Source organism: Pseudophryne corroboree, assembly GCF_028390025.1.
Source record: "Pseudophryne corroboree isolate aPseCor3 chromosome 3 unlocalized genomic scaffold, aPseCor3.hap2 SUPER_3_unloc_10, whole genome shotgun sequence".
Classification (NCBI taxonomy): domain Eukaryota; kingdom Metazoa; phylum Chordata; class Amphibia; order Anura; family Myobatrachidae; genus Pseudophryne; species Pseudophryne corroboree.
This window is the reverse complement of record NW_026967494.1, coordinates 782,063-809,328: the sequence shown is the minus strand read 5'-3', so window position 1 is coordinate 809,328 and position 27,266 is coordinate 782,063. Positions and strand designations below refer to the sequence as shown.

The window sequence follows — 27,266 nt, the reverse complement described above, 5'->3', positions numbered from 1 at the left end:
TGTCCTTGGAAGTTTCTTCCCTGGGTGACTGCCCCCCCAACCTCGGAGGCTTGCATCCGTGGTCACCAGGACCAAGTCCTGTATGCCGAATCTGCGGCCTTCGAGCAGAGGAGCACTCTGCAGCCACCACAGCAGAGACACCCTGGCCCTCGGGAACAGGGTGATTAACCCATGCATCTGGAGATGCGATCCGGACCACTTGTCCAACAGATCCCACTGGAAGATCCTTGCATGGAATCTGCCGAAGGGAATTGCTTCGTAAGAAGCTACCATCTTTCCCAGGACTCGCGTGCAGTGATGCACCGACACCTGCTTTGGTTTCAGGAGGTCCCTGACCAGAGATGATAATTCCTGGGCCTTCTCCACCAGGAGAAATATCTTCTTCTGTTCTGTGTCCAGAATCATGCCCAAGAACAGCAGACGCATCGCAGGAATCAGCTGTGACTTTGGGATATTCAGAATCCAGCCGTGCTGATGTAGCACTTCCTGAGATAGGTCTACGCTGACTAGCAACTGCTCTTTGGACCTCGCCTTTATAAGGAGATCGTCCAAGTACGGAATAATCATGACTCCCTTCTTTCGGAGGAGCATCATCATTTCGGCCATTACCTTGGTAAATACCCTCGGTGCCTTGGACATACCAAACGGCAGCGTCTGGAATTGGTAATGACATTCCTGTACCACAAACCTGAGGTACTCCTGGTGGGGTGGATAATTGGGGACATGCAGGTAAGCATCCTTGATGTCCAATGACACCATAAAATCCCCCTCTTCCAGGCTTGCAATAACCGCTCTGAGCGATTCCATCTTGAACTTGAACTTTTTTATATAAATGTTCAAGGATTTTAAATTTAGAAAGAGTCTCACCGAACCCTCTGGTTTCGGTACCACAAACATTGTGGCATAGTAACCCCGTCCCTGTTGAAGGAGGGGTACCTTGATTATCACCTGCTGAAGATACAGCTTGTGAATTGCCGCCAGTACTACCTCCCTTTCTCCGAGGGCAGCAGGTAAGGCTGATTTGAGGTAACGGTGAGAGGGAGTCGCCTCGAACTCCAGCTTGTATCCCTGTGATACTACTTGCAGAACCCAGGGATCCACCTCTTCCCTCTGTGCAGAAAGGAAGCGCCTTTGACCCGCTTGCTTTTCTGTGGCCAAAAAGACTGTTTCTGATAATACGGTGCTTTCTTAGGCTGTGAGGGAACTGAGGTAAAACTTTTTACTTCCCAGCTGTTGCTGTGGATACGAGGTCCGAGAGACCATCCCCAAACAATTCCTCACCCTTATAAGGCAGAATCTCCATGTGCCTTTTAGAATCAGCATCACCTGTCCACTGCCGGGTCCCTAATACCCTCCTGGCAGAAATGGACATTGCATTAAATCTGGATGCCAGCCGGCAAATATCCCTCTGTGCATCTCTCATATATAAGACGACGTCTTTAATATGCTCTATGGTTAGCAAAATAATATCCCTGTCGAGGGTAACAATATTATCTTACAGGGTATCAGACCACCCATACTGAGGCAATTGCAGGTCTCAGTATAGTACCTGAGTATGTATATACAGACTTCAGGATAGCCTCCTGCTTTCTATCAGCAGGCTCCTTCAAGGTGGCCGTATCCCGAGACGGCAGTGCCACCTTTTTTGACAAACGTGTGAGCGCCTTATCCACCCTAGGGATATCTCCCAACGTGACCTATCCTCTGGCGGGAAAGGGTACTCCATCAGTAACTTTTTAGAAATTACCAGTTTCTTATCGGGGGAACCCCACGCTTCTTCACACACTCCATTCAACTCATCTGATGGGGGAACAAAACACTGGCTGCTTTTTCTCCCCAAACATAAAACCCCTTTTTAGTGGTACTTGGGTTAATGTCAGAAATGTGTAACACATTTTTCATTGCCGAAATCATGCAACGGATGCCCCTAGTGGATTGTGTATATGTCTCAACCTCGTCGACACTGGAGTCAGACTCCGTGTCGACATCTGTGTCTGCCATCTGAGGTAGCGGGCGTTTTTGAGCCCCTGATGGCCTTTGAGACGCCTGGGCAGGCGCCGGCTGAGAAGCCGGCTGTCCCACGGCTGTTACGTCATCCAGCCTTTTATGTAAGGAGTTGACACTGTCGGTTAATACCTTCCACATATACACCCACTCTGGTGTCGGCCCTGCAGGGGGTGACATCACATTTATCGGCACCTGCTCCGCCTCCACATAAGTCTCCTCATCAAACAAGTCGACACAGCCGTACCGACACACCGCACACACACAGGGAATGCTCTGACTGAGGACAGGACCCCACAAAGTCCTTTGGGGAGACAAAGAGAGAGTATGCCAGCACACACCACAGCGCTATTTAATCAGGGAGTTACACTAACAGAACGTGATTTATCCCTATAGCTGCTTTTTATATACAGTTTGCGCATAAATTTAGTGCCCCCCCTCTCTTTTTAACCCTTTGAGCCTGGAAACTGCAGGGGAGAGCCTGGAGAGCTGTCTTCCAGCTGCACTGTAAAGAGAAAATGGCGCCAGTGTGCTGAGGGAGATAGGCCCGCCCCTTTTTCGGCTGACTTCTCCCGCTCTTATAAGTGTATTATGGCAGGGGATTTTTACACATATATAGCTTATTAGGCTATATTATGTGTTGTTTGCCAAAGTCAAAGTACTCTAATTGCAGCCCAGGGCGGCCCCCCCCCCCCCCCCAGCGCCCTGCACCCATCAGTGACCGGAGTATGTGGTGTGCATAGGGAGCAATGGCGCACAGCTACAGTGCTGTGCGCTACCTTAATGAAGACTGGAGTCTTTAGCCGCCGATTTCCAGGACGTTCTTCTTGCTTCTGGCTCTGCAAGGGGGACGGCGGCGCGGCTCCGGGACCGGACGACCGAGGCTGGGCCTGTGTTCGATCCCTCTGGAGCTAATGGTGTCCAGTAGCCTAGAAGCCCAAGCTAGCTGCAAGCAGGTAGGTTCGCTTCTCTCCCCTAAGTCCCTCGTAGCAGTAAGTCTGTTGTCAGCAGATCTCACTGAAAATAAAAAACCTAATAAATACTTTCTTTACTAGAAGCTCAGGAGAGCCCCTAGTGTGCAACCAGCTCGAGCCGGGCACAGATTCTAACTTAGGTCTGGAGGAGGGGCATAAAGGGAGGAGCCAGTGCACACCAGATAGTACCTAATCTTTCTTTTAGAGTGCCCAGTCTCCTGCGGAGTCCGCTATTCCCCATGGTCCTTACGGAGTTCCCAGCATCCACTAGGACGTTAGAGAAAATAAGAATTTACTTACCGATAATTCTATTTCTCGTAGTCCATAGTGGATGCTGGGATTCCGTAAGGACCAAGGGAATAGCGGCTCCGCAGGAGACAGGGCACAAAAAGTAAAAGCTTTAAGACTAGCTGGTGTGCACTGGCTCCTCCCCCTATGACCCTCCTCCAAGCCTCAGTTAGGATACTGTGCCCGGACGAGCGTACACAATAAGGAAGGATTTTGAATCCCAGGTAAGACTCATACCAGCCACACCAATCACACTGTTCAACCTGTGATCTGAACCCAGTTAACAGCATGATAACAGAGGAGCCTCTGCAAAGATGGCTCTCAACAATACAAAACCCGATTTTTGTAACAATAACTATGTACAAGTATTGCAGACAATCCGCACTTGGGATGGGCGCCCAGCATCCACTACGGACTACGAGAAATACAATTATCGGTAAGTAAATTCTTATTTTCTCTGACGTCCTAAGTGGATGCTGGGACTCCGTAAGGACCATGGGGATTATACCAAAGCTCCCAAACGGGCGGGAGAGTGCGGATGACTCTGCAGCACCGAATGAGAGAACTCCAGGTCCTCCTCAGCCAGGGTATCAAATTTGTAGAATTTTGCAAACGTGTTTGCCCTTGACCAAGTAGCTGCTCGGCAAAGTTGTAAAGCCGAGACCCCTCGGGCAGCCGCCCAAGATGAGCCCCCCTTCCTTGTGGAGTGGGCATTTACAGATTTTGGCTGTGGCAGGCCTGCCACAGAATGTGCAAGCTGAATTGTACTACAAATCCAACGAGCAATCGTCTGCTTAGAAGCAGGAGCACCCAGCTTGTTGGGTGCATACAGTATAAACAGCGAGTCAGACTTTGACTCCAGCCGTCCTTGAATATATATTTTTAGGGCTCTGACAACGTCTAGCAACTTGGAGTCCTCCAAGTCCCTAGTAGCCGCAGGCACCACAATAGGTTGGTTCAGGTGAAACGCTGACACCACCTTAGGGAGAAACTGGGGACGGGTCCGCAGTTCTGCCCTGTCCGAATGGAAAATCAGATATGGGCTTTTGTAAGATAAAGCCGCCAATTCTGACACTCGCCTGGCCGAGGCCAGGGCCAGCAGCATGGTCACTTTCCATGTGAGATATTTTAAATACACAGATTTGAGCGGTTCAAACCAATGTGATTTGAGGAATCCCAGAACTACATTGAGATCCCACGTTGCCACTGGAGGCACAAAGGGGGGCTGTATATGCAGTACTCCCTTGACAAATGTCTGGACTTCAGGAACTGAAGCCAATTCTTTCTGGAAGAAAATTGACAGGGCCGAAAGTTGAACCTTAATGGACCCCAATTTGAGGCCCATAGATACTCCTGTTTGCAGGAATCGACCCAGTTGAAATTCCTCCGTCGGGGCCCTCCTGGCCTCACACCAAGCAACATATTTTTGCCAAATACGGTGATAATGTTGTGCGGTCACCTCCTTCCTGGCTTTGATCAGGGTAGGGATGACTTCCTCCGGAATGCCTTTTTCCTTCAGGATCCGGCGTTCAACCGCCATGCCGTCAAACGCAGCCGCGGTAAGTCTTGGAACAGACAGGGTCCTTGCTGAAGCAGGTCCCTTCTTAGTGGCAGAGGCCATGGGTCCTCTGTGAGCATCTCTTGAAGTTCCGGGTACCAAGTCCTTCTTGGCCAATCCGGAGCCACGAGTATAGTTCTTACTCCTCTCCGTCTTATAATTCTCAGTACCTTGGGTATGAGAGGCAGAGGAGGGAACACATACACTGACTGGAACACCCAAGGTGTTACCAGAGCGTCCACAGCTATTGCCTGAGGGACCCTTGACCTGGCGCAATACCTGTCTAGTTTTTTGTTGAGGCGGGACGCCATCATGTCCACCTTTGGTTTTTCCCAACGGTTCACAAACATGTGGAAGACTTCCGGATGAAGTCCCCACTCTCCCGGGTGGAGGTCGTGCCTGCTGAGGAAGTCTGCTTCCCACTTGTCCACTCCCGGAATGAACACTGCTGACAGTGCCATCACATGATTTTCCGCCCAGCGAAGAATCCTTGCAGCTTCCGCCATTGCCCTCCTGCTTCTTGTGCCACCCTGTCTGTTTATGTGGGCGACTGCCGTGATGTTGTCCGACTGGATCAACACCGGCTGACCTTGAAGCAGAGGACTTGCTAGGCTTAGAGCATTGTAAATTGCCCTTAGCTCCAGTATATTTATGTGAAATGAAGTCTCTAGGCTTGACCACACTCCCTGGAAATTTCTTCCCTGTGTGACTGCTCCCCAGCCTCGAAGGCTGGCATCCGTGGTCACCAGGACCCAGTCCTGAATGCCAAATCTGCGGCCCTCTAGAAGATGAGCACTCTACAACCACCACAGAAGAGACACCCTTGTCCTTGGAGACAGGGTTATCCGCTGATGCATCTGAAGATGCGATCCGGACCATTTGTCCAGCAGATCCCACTGAAAAGTTCTTGCGTGGAATCTGCCGAATGGAATCGCTTCGTAAGAAGCCACCATTTTTCCCAGTACCCTTGTGCATTGATGCACTGACACTTGGCCTGGTTTTAGGAGGTTCCTGACTAGCTCGGATAACTCCCTGGCTTTTTCCTCCGGGAGAAACACTTTTTTCTGGACTGTGTCCAGAATCATCCCTAGGAACAGCAGACGTGTCGTCAGACTCAGCTGCGATTTTGGAATATTTAGAATCCACCCGTGCGGTCGTAGTACTACTTGAGATAGTGCTACTCCGACCTCTAACTGTTCTCTGGACCTTGCCCTTATCAGGAGATCGTCCAAGTAAGGGATAATTAAGACGCCTTTTCTTCGAAGAAGAATCACCATTTCGGCCATTACCTTGGTAAAGACCCGGGGTGCCGTGGACAATCCAAACGGCAGCGTTTGAAACTGATAGTGACAGTTCTGTACCACGAACCTGAGGTACCCTTGGTGAGAAGGGCAAATTGGGACATGGAGGTAAGCATCCTTGATGTCCAGAGACACCATATAGTCCCCTTCTTCCAGGTTCGCTATCACTGCTCTGAGTGACTCCATTTTGAATTTGAACCTTTGTATGTAAGTGTTCAAGGACTTTAGATTTAGAATAGGTCACACCGAGCCGTCCGGCTTCGGTACCACAAACAGTGTGGAATAATACCCCTTTCCCTGTTGTAGGAGGGGTACTTTGATTATCACCTGCTGGGAATACAGCTTGTGAATGGCTTCCAATACCGCCTCCCTGTCGGAGGGAGACGTTGGTAAAGCAGACTTCAGGAACCAGCGAGGGGGAGATGTCTCTAATTCCAATCTGTACCCCTGAGATACTACCTGCAGGATCCAGGGGTCCACTTGCGAGTGAGCCCACTGCGCGCTGAAACTCTTGAGACGACCCCCCACCGTGCCTGAGTCCGCTTGTAAGGCCCCAGCGTCATGCTGAGGACTTGGCAGAAGCGGGGGAGGGCTTCTATTCCTGGGAAGAGGCTGCCTGCTGCAGTCTTTTCCCCCTTCCTCTACCCCGGGGCAGATATGAGTGGCCTTTTACCCGCTTGCCCTTATGGGGACTAAAGGACTGAGGTTGAAAAGACGGTGTCTTTTTCTGCTGAGAGGTGACCTGGGGTAAAAAGGTGGATTTCCCAGCTGTTGCCGTGGCCACCAGGTCCGATAGACCGACCCCAAATAACTCCTCTCCTTTATACGGCAATACTTCCATGTGCCGTTTGGAATCCGCATCACCTGACCACTGTCGTGTCCATAAACTACTTCTGGCAGAAATGGACAGCGCACTTACTCTTGATGCCAGAGTGCAAATATCCCTCTGTGCATCACGCATATATAGAAATGCATCTTTTAAATGCTCTATAGTCAATAATATATTGTCCCTGTCCAGGGTATCAATATTTTCAGTCAGGGACTCCGACCAAGCTACCCCCGCACTGCACATCCAGGCTGAGGCGATTGCTGGTCGCAGTATAACACCAGTATGTGTGTATATACTTTTCAGGATATTTTCCAGCTTTCTATCAGCTGGTTCCTTGAGGGCGGCCGTATCAGGAGACGGTAACGCCACTTGTTTTGATAAGCGTGTGAGCGCTTTATCTACCCTAGGGGGCGTTTCCCAGCGCGCCCTAACCTCTGGCGGGAAAGGGTATAATGCCAATAATTTTTTAGAAATTAGCAGTTTTTTATCGGGGGAAACCCACGCTTCATCACACACCTCATTTAATTCATCTGATTCAGGAAAAACTACAGGTAGTTTTTTCACACCCCACAAAATACCCCTTTTTGTGGTACTTATAGTATCAGAAATATGCAAAACCTCCTTCATTGCCGTGATCATGTAACGTGTGGCCCTACTGGAAAATACGTTTGTTTCTTCACCGTCGACACTGGAGTCAGTGTCCGTGTCTGTGTCGACCGACTGAGGTAACGGGCGCTTTAGAGCCCCTGACGGTGTTTGAGACGCCTGAACAGGCACTAATTGATTTGCCGGCTGTCTCATGTCGTCAACAGTCTTTTGCAAAGTGCTGACGCTATCACGTAATTCCTTAAATAAGACCATCCAGTCAGGTGTCGACTCCCTAAGGGGTGACATCACTATTACCGGCAATTGCTCCGCCTCCACACCATTTTCCGCCTCATACATGTCGACACACACGTACCGACACACAGCACACACACAGGGAATGCTCTGATAGAGGACAGGACCCCACTAGCCCTTTGGGGAGACAGAGGGAGAGTTTGCCAGCACACACCAGAGCGCTATAATATGTATAGGGACAACCTTATATAAGTGTTTCTCCCTTATAGCTGCTATGTAGTTTATATATGCCAAATTAGTGCCCCCCCCCCCCTCTCTTTTTTACCCTGTTTCTGTAGTGCAGGACTGCAGGGGAGAGTCAGGGAGACGTCCTTCCAGCGGAGCTGTGAGGGAAAATGGCGCTTGTGTGCTGAGGAGATAGGCTCCGCCCCCTTCTCGGCGGCCTTTTCTCCCGCTTTTTACAGAAAAACTGGCAGGAGTTAAATACATCCATATAGCCCAGGAGCTATATGTGATGTATATTTTGCCAAAAAAAGTGTTTATATTGCGTCTCAGGGCGCCCCCCCCCCAGCGCCCTGCACCCTCAGTGACCGGAGTGTGAAGTGTGCTGAGAGCAATGGCGCACAGCTGCAGTGCTGTGCGCTACCTTTACTGAAGACAGGACGTCTTCTGCCGCCGATTTATGGACCTCTTCTGTCTTCTGGCTCTGTAAGGGGGCCGGCGGCGCGGCTCCGGGACCCATCCATGGCTGGGCCTGTGATCGATCCTTCTGGAGCTGATGTCCAGTAGCCTAAGAAGCCCAATCAACTCTGCACGCAGGTGAGTTCGCTTCTTCTCCCCTTAGTCCCTCGATGCAGTGAGCCTGTTGCCAGCAGGACTCACTGAAAATAAAAAACCTAAGTCTAAACTTTTACTCTAAGCAGCTCAGGAGAGCCACCTAGTGTGCACCCTTCTCGGCCGGGCACAAAATTCTAACTGAGGCTTGGAGGAGGGTCATAGGGGGAGGAGCCAGTGCACACCAGCTAGTCTTAAAGCTTTTACTTTTTGTGCCGTGTCTCCTGCGGAGCCGCTATTCCCCATGGTCCTTACGGAGTCCCAGCATCCACTTAGGACGTCAGAGAAAAGTGTTTATTACTCACCTGTGCTGATATCTGTAGGAATCTCCTCCTCCTTACACTGCTGATCACCGCTCACATACGTCTCTTCTTCTCCCTCTATATCTTCTGCCTTCATATCAGTCACATACGTCTCTTCTTCTCCCTCTATATCTTCTGCCTTTATATCAGTCACATACGTCTCTTCTTCTTCCTCTATATCTTCTGCCTTTATATCAGTCACATACGTATCTTCTTCTCCCTCTATATCTTCTGCATTCATATCAGTCACATACGTCTCTTCTTCTCCCTCTATATCTTCTGCCTTTATATCAGTCACATACATCTCTTCTTCTCCCTCTATATCTTCTGCCTTTATATCAGTCACATATGTCTCTTCTTCTCCCTCTATATCTTCTGCCTTTATATCAGTCACATACGTCTCTTCTTCTCCCTCTATATCTTCTGCCTTTATATCAGTCACATACGTCTCTTCTTCTGCCTCTATATCTTCTGCCTTTATATCAGTCACATACGTCTCTTCTTCTCCCTCTATATCTTCTGCCTTTATATCAGTCACATATGTCTCTTCTTCTCCCTCTATATCTTCTGCCTTTATATCAGTCACATACGTCTTTTCTTCTCCCTCTATATCTTCTGCCTTTATATCAGTCACATACGTCTCTTCTTCTTCCTCTATATCTTCTGCATTTATATCAGTCACATACGTCTCTTCTTCTCCCTCTGTATCTTCTATTTTAATATCAGATAGACGTTGTGCCTAAAAAGCAAACAAACAAACACTCTAATGACATTTGCATACAGTCAGATTAAACTGAGGTGAAACAGTATAATATCAGTGTATAAGACACACATCTCCTCTACAGATCATATAGTGACAGTCACTTTGGTATATTGGTGAGACCCTAAATCCCACCTACCTGATCCTCCTGTGGGATCCTGTGATTCTCCTCTGTACAATCCTGGGAATACAGAGGACGGGGACATCTCTCTGGGATATCTCTGTTACTGGGCCCATCTGTAGGAGACACACAGTGACTGAGTATAGTGTATATATGTGATTATCAGGTGATGTGTGTATATAGGGGGCCCCCATACCTGCTCTCCCCTGTACAATACATGACAGTCTTCTCTTACCCAGTGATGTGAGGGGCAGGTGATTCTCCATCATCACGTCCTTGTACAGACCCCTGTGTTCCTTTATATACTCCCCCTCCTGCATAGAGACATAGACAGTGACATCCTGACACCTTATAGGAACCTGACACACACACAGTGATACAGTCATCACCCAGACACATCCCCTGGTGTTACTGTATAATGTCCCATTCCCAGCAGTCACCTCTCCAGTCATCACCCAGACACGTCCCCTGGTGTTACTGTATAATGCCCCATTCCCAGCAGTCACGTCTCCAGTCATCACACAGACACATCCCACAGTGTTACTGTATAATGTCCCATTCCCAGCAGCCACCTCTCCAGTCATCACCCAGACACATCCCCTGGTGTTACTGTATAATGACCCATTCCCAGCAGTCACCTCTCCAGTCATCACCCAGACACATCCCCTGGTGTTACTGTATAATGACCCATTCCCAGCAGTCACCTCTACAGTCATCACCCAGACACATCCCCTGGTGTTACTGTATAATGTCCCATTCCCAGCAGTCACCTCTCCAGTCATCACCCAGACACATCCCCTGGTGTTACTGTATAATGCCCCATTCCCAGCAGTCACCTCTCCAGTCATCACCCAGACACATCCCCTGGTGTTACTGTATAATGCCCCATTCCCAGCAGTCACCTCTCCAGTCATCACCCAGACACATCCCTTGGTGTTTCTGTATAATGTGCAATTCCCAACAGGCACCTCTCCAGTTATCACCCAGACACATTCCCCGATGTTACTGTATAATGTCCCATTCCCAGCAGTCACGTCTCCAGTCAACGCCCAGACATGTCCCCTGGTGTTACTGTATAATATCCAATTCCAAGAAGTCACCTCTCCAGTCATCAACCAGACACGTCCCCTGGTGTTACTGTATAATGCCCCATTCCCAGCAGTCACCTCTCCAGTCATCACCCAGACACGTCCCCTGGTGTTACTGTATAATGCCCCATTCCCAGCAGTCACGTCTCCAGTCATCACACAGACACATCCCACAGTGTTACTGTATAATGTCCCATTCCCAGCAGCCACCTCTCCAGTCATCACCCAGACACATCCCCTGGTGTTACTGTATAATGACCCATTCCCAGCAGTCACCTCTCCAGTCATCACCCAGACACATCCCCTGGTGTTACTGTATAATGTTCCATACCCAGCAGTCACCTCTCCAGTCATCACCCAGACACATGCCCTGGCGTTACTGTGTAATGCCCCATTCCCGGCAGTCACCTCTCTAGTCATCACCCAGACACATGCCCTGGTGTTACTGTATAATGTCCCATTCCCAGAATTCACCTCTCCAGTCAGCAGCTGAATGATCTTGTTGGTGAGTTCCAGGATCTTCTGGTCACTGTGTCTCTCATGTATCAGTGAGTGAGGTGGAGGCACCGTAATGGGGCTCTGGGTTCTGCTTAGTCCTTCTGACAAACAGGGACGGCTGCTGGGTGTCTCACACTCATTGGATGTCTTCTTCACTACTGTGCAATCCTGCAAAATTGGGAAGGCATCAATATCACTATAAATACTGCCAGATCCCCTCACCTCCCCAGTCATGTCCCTGTATTATCACTATAGATATAAGTGATGTCACAGTGACACTCCCAGATCCCCTCACCTCCCCAGTCATGTACCTGTATTATCACTATAGATATAAGTGATGTCACTGTGATGCTCCCGCATCCCCTCACCTCCCCAGTCATGTCCCTGTATTACTATAGATATAAGTGATGTCACTGTGACGCTCCCAGATCCCCTCACCGCCCCAGTCATGTCCCCGTATTACTATAGATATAAGTGATGTCACTGTGACACTCCCAGATCCCCTCATCTCCCCAGTCATGTCCCTGTATTATTACTATAGCTATAAGTGTAGCTCCCTAGTATGATGCTATGATTTGTATGAGTGTAAATAAATGAAATTTATATGGTAGTTATATGCCCTTGAGGGTGATCCTATTTCAATGCACCCTGTACTATGGGATCAGCGGGACAGTGGGACTAGATGGGCATGAGGGGACTGGAGAAAATTCTTCTAGAAGCCCCCGCGCCAGGACAAAGTGGTGTTCGCGTGCTGGTGGAGGAAGATACAGCGTCCGAGGAGAGAGACCATTACCTGGAAAAAGGACTGACCGGTAAACGGAGTTTAGAGGCTGTGTGGTGCAGAGAGCGGAGAACGGGTGGTAGCGGGTGAGGTCCTGAGTCCCTGAGCCTGGCCTGAACTGGTGGTGTGACGGCGGCCTGACTACGAGCAGGGGCAGCTCAGCAGAAGAAACGGGGAGTGACCTGACCATGGAGACAGGAGATTTGGTCGTGCTGCACCGACCGAGCGTACCAGCGTACCGCTAGTTAGCGACAGAAAGTGACGGCTCCTCTAGGGTCACTGGGTGTCCCATTATACATAAGCAGCGGTGGCGGACAGTGAAAGACGTGCCCATCAGGTGGGTGGTCCTACGCAGTACAAGAGGAAAGAGTCGCAGCCTACGAAACGGGAGATGTGATACAGGAGGCGGCCAGCGTTGCTCAGTAAGGAGGAGACAGAAGATATAGGGGGAGTAACGGGTGGACATCCAATTCGCATGAGTCGTAAGTGAAATTCCACCCCAGCACTCCGTACATGCCCAAGGAATGTTAATGGGATTTGGAGCAGCCCTAGGTGTAATATAGGGACGAACGCTGTGCACACACCCCTTACTCCCGCTGCTGCGGAACCCGTAGTGAGACTGCTATTCATATACAAATAGGCCGGCACCATCTACGGTATCTGCGGAACCCGTAGTGAGACTGCTATTCATATACAGATAGGCCGACACCATCTATGGTATCTGCGGAACCCGTAGTGAGACTGCTATCCATATACAGATAGGCCGGCACCAACTAAGGACACACTTGTGCGCGCGGGGGCAGGACACAGTTGTTCACACGCGCGTGGGGGCAGGACACAGTTATATACACACGCACGCGGGGGCAGGACACAGTTATATACACACGCACGCGGGGGCAGGACACAGTTATATACACACGCACGCGGGGGCAGGACACAGTTATATACACACGCACGCGGGGGCAGGTCACAGTCATATACACATGCGGGGGCAGGACACAGTCATATACACACGCGGGGGCAGGACACAGTTATATACACACGCGGGGGCAGGACACAGTTATATACACACGCGGGGGCAGGACACAGTTATATACACACGCGGGGGCAGGACACAGTTATATACACACGCGGGGGCAGGGGGCAGTTATATAAACACACGGGGCAGGACACGGATATAGAAACACGCGGGGGCAGGACACTGATATATACACACGCGGGGGCAGGACACGCGGGGGCAGGACACTGATATATACACACGCAGGGGCAGGACACTGTTATATACACACGCGGGGGCAGGACACTGTTATATACACACGCGGGGGCAGGACACTGTTATATACACACGCGGGGCAGGACACAGTTATACACAGGCGGGGCAGGACACAGTTATACACACGCGGGGCAGGACACAGTTATATATACACGCGGGGCAGGACACAGTTATACACACACGCGGGGCAGGACACAGTTATACACATGCGGGGCAGGACACAGTTATATACACACGCGGGGCAGGACACTTATATACACACGCGGGGGCAGGACACTGTTATATACACACGCGGGGGCAGGACACTGTTATATACACACGCGAGGGCAGGACACTGTTATATACACACGCGGGGGCAGGACACTGTTACAAGCACACGCGGGGGCAGGACACTTACATACACACGCGGGGGCAGGACACTGTTACATACACACGAGGGGGCAGGACACTGTTATATACGGTATCCGGACTCCAGGTCGACAGCACAAATGTCGACACACTTTAGGTCGACACCAATTGGTCGACACACATTAGGTCGACAGGGTCAAAAGGTCGACAGGGTCAAAAGGTCGACAGGAACAAGGTCGACATGGAAAAAGGTCGACATGAGTTTTTCATGATTTTTTTCTTTTTTTGAACCTTTTCATACTTAACGATCCACGTGGAGTACGATAGGAACGGTAAAGTGTGCCGAGCGAAGCGGTAGCGGAGCGAAGGCACCATGCCCGAAGCATGGCGAGCGAAGCGAGCCATGCGAGGGGACGCGGTGCACTAATTCGGGTTCCCGGTCACTCTACGAAGAAAACGACACCAAAAAAACATAAAAAACTCATGTCGACCTTTTTCCATGTCGACCTTGTTCCTGTCGACCTTTTGACCCTGTCGACCTATTGACCCTGTCGACCTAATGTGTGTCGACCAATTGGGTCGACCTAAAGTGTGTCGACCTTTGTGCTGTCGACCCTGAGTCCCAGACCCGTTATATACACATGCGAGGGCAGGACACTGTTATATACACACGCGAGGGCATGACACTGTTACATACACACGCAGGGGCAGGACACTGTTACAAACACACGCGGGGGCAGGACACTTACATACACACGCGGGGGCAGGACACTGTTACATACACACGCGGGGGCAGGACACTGTTACATACACACGCGGGGGCAGGATACTGTTACATACACATGCGGGGGCAGGACACTGTTAAATACACACGCGGGGGCAACACACGCGGGGGCAGGACACTGTTACATACACACGCAGGGGCAGGACACTGTTACATACACACGCGGGGGCAGGACACTGTTACATACACACGCGGGGGCAGGACACTGTTACATACACACGCGGGGGCAGGGCACGGTTACATACACACACGGGGGCAGGACACTGTTACATACACACGCAGGGGCAGGACACTGTTACATACACACGCAGGGGCAGGACACTGTTACATACACACGCAGGGGCAGGACACTGTTACATACACACGCGGGGGCAGGACACTGTTACATACACAAGCGGGGCAGGACACAGTTAAATATACACGCGAGGCAGGACACAGTTATACACACGTGGGGCAGGACACAGTTATATACACGCGGGGCAGGCCACAGTTATACACACGCGGGGCAGGACACAGTTATATATACACGTGGGGCAGGACACCGTTATACACACGCGTGGCAGGACACAGTTATATACACACGCTGGGGCAGGACAAAGTTATATACACACGCAGGGGCAGGACACAGTTATACACAGGCGGGACAGGACACAGTTATACACACGCGGGGCAGGACACAGTTATATACACACGCGGGGCAGGACACAGTTATATACACACGCGGGACAGGACACAGTTATACACACACGCGGGGCAGGACACAGTTATACACATGCGGGGCAGGACACAGTTATATACACACGCGGGGCAGGACACAGTTATATACACACGCGGGGCAGGACACAGTTATATACACACGCGGGCAGGAAACAGTTATATACACACGCGGGGCAGGAAACAGTTATATACACATGCGGGGGCAGGACAGTTATATACACACGCGGGGCAGGACACAGTTATTTATACACGCGGGGCAGGACACAGTTATATATACACGCGGGGCAGGACACAGTTATATATACACGCGGGGCAGGACACAGTTATATACACGCGGGAAGGACACAGTTATATACACGCGGGAAGGACACAGTTATATACACGCGGGAAGGACAGTTATATATACACGCGGGGCAGGACACAGTTATACACACGCGGGGCAGGACACAGTTATACACACGCAGGGGCAGGACACAGTTATATACACACGCGGGGCAGGACACAGTTATACACACGCAGGGGCAGGACACAGTTATATACACACGCGGGGGCAGGACACAGTTATATACACACGCGGGGGCAGGACACCGTTATATACACACGCGGGGGCAGGACACCGTTATATACACACGCGGGCAGGACACAGTCATATACACACGCGGGGAGGACACAGTTATATACACACGCGGGGCAGGACACAGTTATATACACACGCGGGGGCAGGACACAGTTATATACACGCGGGTAGGAAACAGTTATATACACACGCGGGCAGGAAACAGTTATATACACATGCGGGGGCAGGACACAGTTATATACACACGCGGGGGCAGGACACAGTTATACACACACGCGGGGCAGGACACAGTTATATATACACGCGGGGCAGGACACAGTTATATACACGCGGGAAGGACACAGTTATATACACACGCGGGGGCAGGACACAGTTATATACACACGCGGGGGCAGGACACAGTTATATATACACTCGGGGCAGGACAGTTATATATACACGCGGGGCAGGACACAGTTATACACAGGCGGGGCAGGACACAGTTATATACACACGCGGGGCAGGACACAGTTATATACACACGCGGGGGCAGGACACGGTTATATACACACGCGGGGGCAGGACACCGTTATATACACACGCGGGCAGGACACAGTCATATACACACGCGGGCAGGACACAGTCATATACACACGCGGGCAGGACACAGTTATATACACACGCGGGGCAGGACACAGTTATATACACACGCGGGCAGGAAACAGTTATATACACACGCGGGGCAGGAAACAGTTATATACACATGCGGGGGCAGGACAGTTATATACACACGCGGGGGCAGGACACAGTTATATACACAAGCGGGGGCAGGACACAGTTATACACAGGGGGGCGGCAGGACACAGTTATACACAGGCGGGGCAGGACACAGTTATATACACACGCGGGGCAGGGGGCAGTTATATAAACACACGGGGGCAGGACACGGATATAGAAACACGCGGGGGCAGGACACTGATATATACAAACGCGGGGGCAGGACACGCGGGGGCAGGACACTGATATATACACACGCAGGGGCAGGACACTGTTATATACACACGCGGGGGCAGGACACTGTTATATACACACGCGGGGGCAGGACACTGTTATATACACACGCGGGGGCAGGACACTTATATACACACGCGGGGGCAGGACACTTATATACACACGCGGGGGCAGGACACTTATATACACACGCGGGGCAGGACACAGGTACACACACGCGGGGCAGGACACAGTTATATATACACGCGGGGCAGGACACCGTTATACACACGGGGGGTAGGACAAAGTTATACACACGCGGGGGCAGGACACAGTTATATACACACGCGGGGGCAGGACACCGTTATATACACACGCGGGCAGGACACAGTCATATACACACGTGGGCAGGACACAGTTATATACACACGCGGGGCAGGACACAGTTATATACACACGCGGGGGCAGGACACAGTTATATACACGCGGGCAGGAAACAGTTATATACACACGCGGGGGCAGGAAACAGTTATATACACACGCGGGGGCAGGACACAGTTATATACACACGCGGGGGCAGGACACAGTTATATACACAAGCGGGGGCAGGACACAGTTATACACAGGGGGGGGCAGGACACAGTTATACACAGGCGGGGCAGGACACAGTTATATACACACGCGGGGCAGGACACAGTTATATACACACGCGGGGCAGGACACAGTTATATATACACGCAGGGCAGGACACAGTTATATATACAAGTGGGGCAGGACACAGTTATATATACACGCGGGGCAGGACACAGTTATATATACACGCGGGGCAGGACACAGTTATATACACACGGGCAGGACACAGTTACATACACACGCGGGGGCAGGACACAGTTATATACACGCGAGAAGGACACAGTCATATACACGCGGGAAGGACACAGTTATATACACGCGGGAAGGACACAGTTATATACACACGTGGGGGCAGGACACAGTTATATACACACGCGGAGACAGGACACAGTTATATATACACTCGGGGCAGGACAGTTATATATACACGCGGGGCAGGACACATGTTATATACACACGCGGGGGCAGGACACAGATATATACACACGCGGGGGCAGGACACTGTTATATACACACGCGGGGGCAGGACACTGTTATATACACACGCGGGGGCAGGACACTGTTATATACACACGCGGGGGCAGGACACTGTTATATACACACGCGAGGGCAGGACACTGTTATATACACACGCGAGGGCAGGACACTTATATACACACGCGGGGGCAGGACACTGTTACAAACACACGCGGGGGCAGGACACTGTTACATACACACGCGGGGGCAGGACACTGTTACATACACACGCGCGGCCAGGACACTGTTACATACACACGCGGGGGCAGGACACTGTTACATACACACGCGGGGCAGGACACTGTTACATACACATGCGGGGGCAGGACACTTACATACACACGCGGGGGCAGGACACTGTTACATACACACGCAGGGGCAGGACACTGTTACATACACACGCGGGGGCAACACACGCGGGGGCAGGACACTGTTACATACACACGCAGGGGCAGGACACCGTTATATACACACGCGGAGGCAGGACACTGTTATATACACACGCGAGGGCAGGACACTATTATATACACACGCGGGGGCAGGACACTGTTATATACACACGCGGGGGCAGGACACTGTTATATACACACGCGGGGGCAGGACACTGTTACAAACACACGCGGGGGCAGGACACTGTTACATACACACGCGGGGGCAGGACACTGTTACATACACACGCGGGGGCAGGACACTGTTACATACACACGCGGGGGCAGGACACTGTTACATACACACGCGGGGGCAGGACACTGTTACATACACACGCGGGGGCAGGACACTGTTACATACACACGCGGGGCAGGACACTGTTACATACACACGCGGGGCAGGACACTGTTACATACACACGCGGGGCAGGACACAGTTATATATACACGCGGGGCAGGACACAGTTATATATACACGCGGAGCAGGACACAGTTATATATACACGCGGGGCAGGACACAGTTATATATACACGCGGGGCAGGACACAGTTACACACACGTGGAGCAGGACACAGTTATACACACGCGGGGCAGGACACAGTTATATATACACGCGGGGCAGGACACAGTTATATATACACGGGGGGGCAGGACACAGTTATACACACGCGGGGCAGGACAGTTATATACACACGCGGGGGCAGGACACAGTTATATACACACGCGGGGGCAGGACACAGTTATATACACACGCGGGGGCAGGACACAGTTATATACACACGCGGGGGCAGGACACAGTTATATACACACGCGGGGCAGGACACAGTTATATACACACGCGGGGCAGGACACAGTTATATACACACGCGGGGAAGGACACAGTTATATACACACGCGGGGCAGGACACAGTTATATACACACGCGGGGCAGGACACAGTTACATATACACGCGGGGCAGGACACAGTTATATACACACGGGGGGCAGGACACAGTTATACACACGCGGGCAGGACACAGTTATATAAACACGCGGGGGCAGGACACAGTTATATACACACGCGGGGGCAGAACACAGTTATATTCACGCGGGTAGGACACAGTTATATACACACGCGGGGGCAGGACACAGTTATATACCCACGCAAGTAGGACACAGTTATATACACACGCGGGGGCAGGACACAGTTATATACAAACGCGGGGGCAGGACACAGTTATATACACACGCAGGGGCAGGACACTTATATACACACGCGGGGGCAGGACACTGTTATATATACACGCGGGGCAGGACACGGTTATACACACGGGGGGCAGGACACAGTTATATACACACGCACGCGGGGGCAGGACACAGTTATATACACACGCACGCGGGGGCAGGACACAGTTATATACACACGCACGAGGGGCAGGACACAGTTATATACACACGCACGCGGGGGCAGGACACAGTTATATACACACGCACGCGGGGGCAGGACACAGTTATATACACACGCACGCGGGGGCAGGACACAGTTATATACACACGCACGCGGGGCAGGACACAGTTATATATAAACGCGGGGCAGGACACAGTTATACACACAGGGGGCAGGACACTGTTATATATACACGTGGGGCAGGACACAGTTATATATAAACGCGGGGCAGGACACAGTTATACACACAGGGGGCAGGACACAGTTATATATACACGCGGGGCAGGACACAGTTATATATACACGCGGGGCAAGACACAGTTATACACATGGGGGGCAGGACACAGTTATACACACGCGGGGCAGGACACAGTTATACACACGCAGGGCAGGACACAGTTATACACAAGCGGGGCAGGACACAGTTATACACACGGGGGGCAGGACACAGTTATACACACGGGGGGCAGGACACAGTTATATATACACGCGGGCAGGACACAGTTATACACACGCAGGGCAGGACACAGTTATACACACGGGGGGCAGGACACAGTTATACACACGGGGGGCAGGACACAGTTATATACACACGCGGGGGCAGGACACAGTTATACACACACGCGGGGCAGGACACAGTTATATATACACGCGGGGCAGGACACAGTTATATACACGCGGGAAGGACACAGTTATATACACACGCGGGGGCAGGACACAGTTATATACACACGCGGGGGCAGGACACAGTTATATATACACTCGGGGCAGGACAGTTATATATACACGCGGGGCAGGACACAGTTATACACAGGCGGGGCAGGACACAGTTATATACACACGCGGGGCAGGACACAGTTATATACACACGCGGGGGCAGGACACAGTTATATACACACGCGGGGGCAGGACACCGTTATATACACACGCGGGCAGGACACAGTCATATACACACGCGGGCAGGACACAGTCATATACACACGCGGGCAGGACACAGTTATATACACACGCGGGGCAGGACACAGTTATATACACACGCGGGGGCAGGACACAGTTATATACACGCGGGCAGGAAACAGTTATATACACACGCGGGGCAGGAAACAGTTATATACACATGCGGGGGCAGGACAGTTATATACACACGCGGGGGCAGGACACAGTTATATACACAAGCGGGGGCAGGACACAGTTATACACAGGGGGGCGGCAGGACACAGTTATACACAGGCGGGGCAGGACACAGTTATATACACACGCGGGGTAGGGGGCAGTTATATAAACACACGGGGGCAGGACACGGATATAGAAACACGCGGGGGCAGGACACTGATATATACAAACGCGGGGGCAGGACACTGATATATACACACGCAGGGGCAGGACACTGTTATATACACACGCGGGGGCAGGACACTGTTATATACACACGCGGGGGCAGGACACTTATATACACACGCGGGGGCAGGACACTTATATACACACGCGGGGCAGGACACAGGTACACACACGCGGGGCAGGACACAGTTATATATACACGCGGGGCAGGACACCGTTATACACACGGGGGGTAGGACAAAGTTATACACACGCGGGGGCAGGACACAGTTATATACACACGCGGGGGCAGGACACCGTTATATACACACGCGGGCAGGACACAGTCATATACACACGCGGGCAGGACACAGTTATATACACACGCGGGGCAGGACACAGTTATATACACACGCGGGGGCAGGACACAGTTATATACACGCGGGCAGGAAACAGTTATATACACACGCGGGGGCAGGAAACAGTTATATACACACGCGGGGGCAGGACACAGTTATATACACACGCGGGGGCAGGACACAGTTATATACACAAGCGGGGGCAGGACACAGTTATACACAGGGGGGGGCAGGACACAGTTATACACAGGCGGGGCAGGACACAGTTATATACACACGCGGGGCAGGACACAGTTATATACACACGCGGGGCAGGACACAGTTATATATACACGCAGGGCAGGACACAGTTATATATACAAGTGGGGCAGGACACAGTTATATATACACGCGGGGCAGGACACAGTTATATATACACGCGGGGCAGGACACAGTTATATATACACGCGGGGCAGGACACAGTTATATACACACGGGCAGGACACAGTTACATACACACGCGGGGGCAGGACACAGTTATATACACGCGAGAAGGACACAGTCATATACACGCGGGAAGGACACAGTTATATACACGCGGGAAGGACACAGTTATATACACACGTGGGGGCAGGACACAGTTATATACACACGCGGAGACAGGACACAGTTATATATACACTCGGGGCAGGACAGTTATATATACACGCGGGGCAGGACACATGTTATATACACACGCGGGGGCAGGACACAGATATATACACACGCGGGGGCAGGACACTGTTATATACACACGCGGGGGCAGGACACTGTTATATACACACGCGGGGGCAGGACACTGTTATATACACACGCGGGGGCAGGACACTGTTATATACACACGCGAGGGCAGGACACTGTTATATACACACGCGAGGGCAGGACACTTATATACACACGCGGGGGCAGGACACTGTTACAAACACACGCGGGGGCAGGACACTGTTACATACACACGCGGGGGCAGGACACTGTTACATACACACGCGCGGCCAGGACACTGTTACATACACACGCGGGGGCAGGACACTGTTACATACACACGCGGGGCAGGACACTGTTACATACACATGCGGGGGCAGGACACTTACATACACACGCGGGGGCAGGACACTGTTACATACACACGCAGGGGCAGGACACTGTTACATACACACGCGGGGGCAACACACGCGGGGGCAGGACACTGTTACATACACACGCAGGGGCAGGACACCGTTATATACACACGCGGGGGCAGGACACTGTTATATACACACGCGGGGGCAGGACACTGTTATATACACACGCGAGGGCAGAACACTGTTATATACACACGCGAGGGCAGAACACTGTTATATACACACGCGAGGGCAGGACACTGTTATATACACACGCGGGGGCAGGACACTGTTACAAACACACGCGGGGGCAGGACACTGTTACATACACACGCGGGGGCAGGACACTGTTACATACACACGCGGGGGCAGGACACTGTTACATACACACGCGGGGGCAGGACACTGTTACATACACACGCGGGGGCAGGACACTGTTACATACACACGCGGGGGCAGGACACTGTTACATACACACGCGGGGGCAGGACACTGTTACATACACACGCGGGGCAGGACACTGTTACATACACACGCGGGGCAGGACACTGTTACATACACACGCGGGGCAGGACACAGTTATATATACACGCGGGGCAGGACACAGTTATATATACACGCGGAGCAGGACACAGTTATATATACACGCGGGGCAGGACACAGTTATATATACACGCGGGGCAGGACACAGTTACACACACGTGGAGCAGGACACAGTTATACACACGCGGGGCAGGACACAGTTATATATACACGCGGGGCAGGACACAGTTATATATACACGGGGGGGCAGGACACAGTTATACACACGCGGAGCAGGACAGTTATATACACACGCGGGGGCAGGACACAGTTATATACACACGCGGGGGCAGGACACAGTTATATACACACGCGGGGGCAGGACACAGTTATATACACACGCGGGGCAGGACACAGTTATATACACACGCGGGGCAGGACACAGTTATATACACACGCGGGGCAGGACACAGTTATATACACACGCGGGGCAGGACACAGTTATATACACACGCGGGGCAGGACACAGTTATATACACACGCGGGGCAGGACACAGTTACATATACACGCGGGGCAGGACACAGTTATATACACACGGGGGGCAGGACACAGTTATACACACGCGGGCAGGACACAGTTATATAAACACGCGGGGGCAGGACACAGTTATATACACACGCGGGGGCAGAACACAGTTATATTCACGCGGGCAGGACACAGTTATATACACACGCGGGGGCAGGACACAGTTATATACCCACGCAAGTAGGACACAGTTATATACACACGCGGGGGCAGGACACAGTTATATACAAACGCGGGGGCAGGACACAGTTATATACACACGCAGGGGCAGGACACTTTTATACACACGCGGGGGCAGGACACTGTTATATATACACGTGGGGCAGGACACGGTTATATATACACGCGGGGCAGGACACGGTTATACACACGGGGGGCAGGACACAGTTATATACACACGCACGCGGGGGCAGGACACAGTTATATACACACGCACGCGGGGGCAGGACACAGTTATATACACACGCACGAGGGGCAGGACACAGTTATATACACACGCACGCGGGGGCAGGACACAGTTATATACACACGCACGCGGGGGCAGGACACAGTTATATACACACGCACGCGGGGGCAGGACACAGTTATATACACACGCACGCGGGGCAGGACACAGTTATATATAAACGCGGGGCAGGACACAGTTATACACACAGGGGGCAGGACACTGTTATATATACACGTGGGGCAGGACACAGTTATATATAAACGCGGGGCAGGACACAGTTATACACACAGGGGGCAGGACACAGTTATATATACACGCGGGGCAGGACACAGTTATATATACACGCGGGGCAAGACACAGTTATACACATGGGGGGCAGGACACAGTTATACACACGCGGGGCAGGACACAGTTATACACACGCAGGGCAGGACACAGTTATACACAAGCGGGGCAGGACACAGTTATACACACGGGGGGCAGGACACAGTTATACACACGGGGGGCAGGACACAGTTATATATACACGCGGGCAGGACACAGTTATACACACGCAGGGCAGGACACAGTTATACACACGGGGGGCAGGACACAGTTATACACACGGGGGGCAGGACACAGTTATACACACGGGGGGCAGGACACAGTTATGTACACACGTGGGTGCAGGACACAGTTATATACACGCGGGAAGGACACAGTTATATACACACGCGGGGGCAGGACACAGTTATATACACACGCGGGGGCAGGACACAGTTATATACACATGCAGGGGCAGGACACAGTTATATACACGCGGGGCAAGACACAGTTATATATACACGCGGGGCAGGACACAGTTATACACACGCGGGGCAGGACACAGTTATATACACACGCGGGGCAGGACACAGTTATATACACACGCGGGGCAGGACACAGTTATACACACACGCGGGGCAGGACACAGTTATATACACACGCGGGGCAAGACACAGTTATATACACACGCGGGGCAGGACACAGTTATATACACACGCGGGGCAGGACACAGTTATATACACACGCGGGGGCAGGACACAGTTATATACACACGCGGGGGCAGGACACAGTTACATATACACGCGGGGGCAGGACACAGTTATATACACGGGGGGCAGGACACAGTTATATACACACGCGGGGGAAGGACACAGTTATATACACACGCGGGGGCAGGACACAGTTATATACACACGCGGGGGCAGGACACAGTTATATACACACGCGGGGGCAGGACACAGTTATATACACACGCGGGGGCAGGACACAGTTATATACACACGCGGGGGCAGGACACAGTTATATACACACGCGGGGGCAGGACACAGTTATATACACACGCGGGGGCAGGACACAGTTATATACACACGCGGGGGCAGGACACAGTTATATACACACGCGGGGGCAGGACACAGTTATATACACACGCGGGGGCAGGACACAGTTATATACACACGCGGGGGCAGGACACAGTTATATACACACGCGGGGCAGGACACAGTTATATACACACGTGGGGCAGGACACAGTTATATACACACGTGGGGCAGGACACAGTTATATACACACGCGGGGCAGGACACAGTTATATACACACGCGGGGCAGGACACAGTTACATACACACGGGGGGCAGGACACAGTTATACACACGGGGGGCAGGACACAGTTATACACACGCGGGCAGGACACAGTTATATAAACACGCGGGGGCAGGACACAGTTATATAAACACGCGGGGGCAGGACACAGTTATATACACACGCGGGGGCAGGACACAGTTATATACCCACGCAAGTAGGACACAGTTATATACACACGCGGGGGCAGGACACAGTTATATACAAAAGCGGGGGCAGGACACAGTTATATACACACGCGGGGGCAGGACACTGTTATATACACACGCGGGGGCAGGACACTGTTATATATACACGTGGGGCAGGACACAGTTATATATACATGCGGGGCAGGACACAGTTATACACACGGGGGCAGGACACAGTTATATACCCACGCGGGGGCAGGACACCGTTATATACACACGCACGCGGGGGCAGGACACAGTTATATACACACGCACGCGGGGGCAGGACACAGTTATATACACACGCACGCGGGGGCAGGACACAGTTATATACACACGCACGCGGGGGCAGGACACAGTTATATACACACGCACGCGGGGGCAGGACACAGTTATATACACACGCACGCGGGGGCAGGACACAGTTATATACGCACGCGGGGCAGGACACAGTTATATAAACACGCGGGGCAGGACACAGTTATATACACACGCGGGGCAGGACACAGTTATATACACACGCGGGGCAGGACACAGTTATATACACACGCGGGGCAGGACACAGTTACATATACACGGGGGGCAGGACACAGTTATATACACACGCGGGGGCAGGACACAGTTATATACACACGCGGGGGCAGGACACAGTTATATACACGCGGGCAGGACACAGTTATATACACACGCGGGGGCAGGACACAGTTATATACCCACGCAAGTAGGACACAGTTATATATACACGCGGGGCAGGACACAGTTATACACACGGGGGGCAGGACACAGTTATATACGCACGCGGGGGCAGGACACAGTTATATACACACGCACGCGGGGGCAGGACACAGTTATAAACACACGCACGCGGGGGCAGGACACAGTTATAAACACACGCACGCGGGGGCAGGACACCGTTATATACACACGCACGCGGGGGCAGGACACAGTTATATACACATGCACGCGGGGGCAGGACACAGTTATATACACACGCACGCGGGGGCAGGACACAGTTATATACACATGCACGCGGGGCAGGACACAGTTATATACACACGCACGCGGGGGCAGGACACAGTTGTATACACACGCGGGGGCAGGACACAGTTATATACACACGCGGGGGCAGGACATAGTTATATACACACGCGGGGGCAGGACACAGTTATATACACACGCAGGGCAGGACACAGTTATATACACACGCAGGGCAGGACACAGTTATATACACACGCGGG

The 27,266-nt window shown here is 52.0% G+C and overlaps 1 protein-coding gene across 1 annotated transcript in view; it reads right to left on the bottom strand.

Annotated features, from left to right (window-relative positions):
* LOC134983205 (zinc finger protein 271-like) overlaps positions 1-27,266 on the bottom strand; it is a 60,173-nt gene that overhangs the window by 18,519 nt on the left and 14,388 nt on the right. The window contains exons 2-5 of the mRNA XM_063948946.1: positions 11,374-11,565; positions 10,047-10,125; positions 9,830-9,927; positions 8,934-9,669 (exon numbers count right to left, since the gene is read on the bottom strand). Coding sequence (XP_063805016.1) covers positions 8,934-9,669; positions 9,830-9,927; positions 10,047-10,080 — 868 coding nt within the window. The 5' untranslated portion in view covers positions 10,081-10,125; positions 11,374-11,565. The remainder of the gene's footprint in view (positions 1-8,933; positions 9,670-9,829; positions 9,928-10,046; positions 10,126-11,373; positions 11,566-27,266) is intronic.